This window comes from Triticum urartu, chromosome 3, assembly GCF_003073215.2.
Source record: "Triticum urartu cultivar G1812 chromosome 3, Tu2.1, whole genome shotgun sequence".
Taxonomy (NCBI): Eukaryota; Viridiplantae; Streptophyta; class Magnoliopsida; order Poales; family Poaceae; genus Triticum; species Triticum urartu.
Window position 1 is genome coordinate 207546017 of NC_053024.1, and position 3177 is coordinate 207549193.

At 41.8% G+C, this 3177-nt stretch overlaps 1 protein-coding gene across 1 annotated transcript; it reads right to left on the bottom strand.

Moving 5' to 3' along the window:
* Positions 1-351: 351 nt before the first annotated feature.
* On the bottom strand, positions 352-2934 carry LOC125543617 (the record flags this gene model as incomplete). The annotated part of the gene is given in 1 exon segment (XM_048707029.1): positions 352-2934. A coding segment is annotated over 1 exon segment (2228 nt), but the record flags the coding sequence as incomplete, so codon positions are not given.
* Positions 2935-3177: the final 243 nt, after the last annotated feature.

The following is a 3177-nucleotide window of genomic DNA, read 5'->3' on the forward strand; positions in this document are numbered from 1 at the left end:
CAGGTGGCCCTCTCTGGCGATAATTTGGTGTGCGCGGTGTAACCGTGTCCCGTGGTTTCCCAAGGAGTTGTGGTTTTCGTTCCTAGTTAGTGGTCTCATGTACTTGTTGGTTGTGGCTTCTCGTGCGTTCGTGCTCGACTTAGTTGCCAGCATCTTCACTACACCCTCGGATGTCAATTTTATTTTGACCTGCTTTATAAAATGGGGCAGAAGCCTGTTTCAAGTGGGTGTCGCATGTGTTCTACAAAGTGTAAAATGAGCCAGTAACTCTCACTTCACAGAATAAGACAAACAGTATCAGAAACAACATTGTCTTCTCCGAAAGAATTATTATTTACAGACAACTTGGAATTGACGGGTTTTCAGGACAAAAATATATAATGAGCTCCAGGCCTGTTCTGTTCAGAATGAACCTTGCAAATACAAAATGTAGGTAACATTTTCTATTTCGCTTCCAGACCAAGAGTAACAATACAGAAATATAACAGAGTACATGTCTTAGGCCACACCAGCCATGGATTCAGGTTTAGATGAGGAGATAATTACGAAGGAAGCAAATCATTTGAAATACTATCACAAACAGAAAAAAAAATGTAACAAACATTTTTCAAAAGGTTCCAACTAAATGAATGAAATTGAATAAAAACAGCACCGATGTTTTATAGATTCATGGAACAGCAGCCAAGCAAAACTTCCACAAAGGGTATCATGCTCCTTTGTTCTGAGGACATGCAGCATTTGTGTTCCTACTTCTGAACGAAACACAGGAGTACACAGGCGCAGAATCGCCATCACCTGTGCAATCGCTTGGCACCAGTACATGCTTCACACCAGGAGTGAGCTTCACTGGGCCTGATCTCTTCTGCACATAGCGAACACTAGGCGAAGCATTGGAATTGCCAAGAACAGCGCTCCCCATTCTGTTGTCTGTATTTCTGGCCGAAAGGGTCAGATCTCTTATGCTGTTGGAAGTTGCTTGAACTACCTGGCCTGGATAGTTGAATGTAAAACCCACTGATGAGCTTGCTGAATGCACAACATGTTGCTGAGGCAAATTGGCATGGAAACCTGAAGATGGTGCACCATGCTGTCTGGTTGTAGGCAAAGGTGGTGCTGTGGGTGGTTCAGTTCTAGTGATAGGATCAGAATAATAGCGGCGCGACGGGGAATTCTGTTGGAATGCTGCACTGCCATGATTGGGAGGAGGTTGGTAGCCCAATAAAAAAAGCCGATTGGTCTGCGAGTTTGAAAAATCAACAAACCTGTTTTCATATGGCAACTGATCTCCAGAAAGTACATTAGCTGCAGGGAAAGGGTGGCTGTAATCATGTGTAGTCCATGCCTGACTTGCGCTTGCATGATATGTTGAAGCATGAGTTATACTGGTAGAATTTACTGTATCATTGGGGAAATTCTGAGCTTGTAAAGAGAGAAAAGGCCGTCCTTGTTGTGGCAAGAACACATTTGCGTTCAGGTAGTCATTGGTGAAAGTACCTGTATGCTTGCGCGCAGTCTCGGAAAACGATTCAGCTCTGGTCGTGCAAACTGGAAGATCTTTACCCATCAAACGAACTGTCTGTCCTGTGGAAGGTCCATTCTCACTTGGCACGTTCAACTGAGAACGAAAATTTAACTCCTTACTGTGTGACACATTAGATTCATGAGATGGCCCGGAAGAAAATTTGCCGCTGGTGGAAAACCAACTCTGGTGCTGCCCAAATGAATCCTGAAATGTATGATCTGGCAATGCACAAGGGGACGTACTCATAGTCATAGTATCTTTTACTGAAATATTACTGCAACCACGATGAGTCTCAGCAAGTTCAGTTAAGCTCAATGGAGGACCAGCAGCATCTACATCAGAAACTTTTATCGCCTCACCATGCAAAAATGTGCCCGCCGAACTTGAATTCGTTGTTCTTTCCAAGTCAGCACTAGATTGTTCACTTTCCAGTCTGTGTGAAACAACAGAAAAATTCATCCGGTTTTCTCTCTCATGAAGCAATTGGACATGAGAACTTAAAGTTTCCTCATGTGTATGCTCCAGATTTGGCACCTCTGAATATGAATCATACCTTTGGTCCAATTCAGTAGATTCCGATAACGCCATATTCAAATCAATCAAAGGAGTTGACATCTCTCTGCTACCAGGCTCAGGAGAATCCTCGTGATCTGAATTCTTATTTCCTTCTTTCGTCTTAGTGAAAGCTTCCATGGGAATATGAGAAGTACCACTTTCTGCAGTTATGCATTTGTCTGGAGAATCCTCATGATCTGAATTCTTATTTGCTTCTTTCGCCTTAGTGAAAGCTTCCATGGGAATATGAGAAGTACCACTTTCTGCAGTTACGCATTTGTCTGGAGAATCCTCATGATCTGAATTCTTATTTGCTTCTTTCGCCTTAGTGAAAGCTTCCATGGGCATATGAGAACTACCACTTTCTGCAGATATGCATTTGTCTGCTTCGGTAGACGTGAATGACGATGATGATGAGGAGGAGGACGATGAAGAAGCCATAGCATCTGAAAACATCTTGCAGAGACTTTGTCGTTCTGGTAGCTCAAGTATAGCATCTGCTTCTGAGAATTTGACACGTTTCACTGATTTGCGGCAGAGTTCTATTACTTCCTTGCCTTCTGAATTGCCACGTTTCTCCTTGACCATTTTCACTGATGTGTGCTTTGTGCACTTTAAAATGCCATGCCTAGGGATAAAATTTTCCAGATCTCGTGGTTTCCCCACTTTGTTGGCTTTATTGCTGTCCATGTGCTTTTGTGTGCCAGCCTTCTTCTTATTTATATTATTGATCTTCCCTTGCTTCCTTATCTCAGATATCTTTTCTCTCTCTTCTCTGTGATGTTGTGAGGCCTCAGTTTTCTGTGATGAGTGAGTATCCAGTCCATCAAACAGGTTTGGACTTTCAAGTGCTTCCTACAGAATTGAAGAGCATTATTTGAAACCATAAGAGACATATAACTGTGATTACAAAAAATAAACAAAAAACTGAACAGCACAAATCAGATCTACCAGATGTATACCAATTTGAAAAAATCATCAGAAAAGCAGAATACCCTAGACGGAAAAGTTGCTGCATATATTTAATTTATTATGTTCATTAATTTTGAATCATAGAAATTTCAGCACAAGTGTGTTATACACAAATGACATTGGTGTTG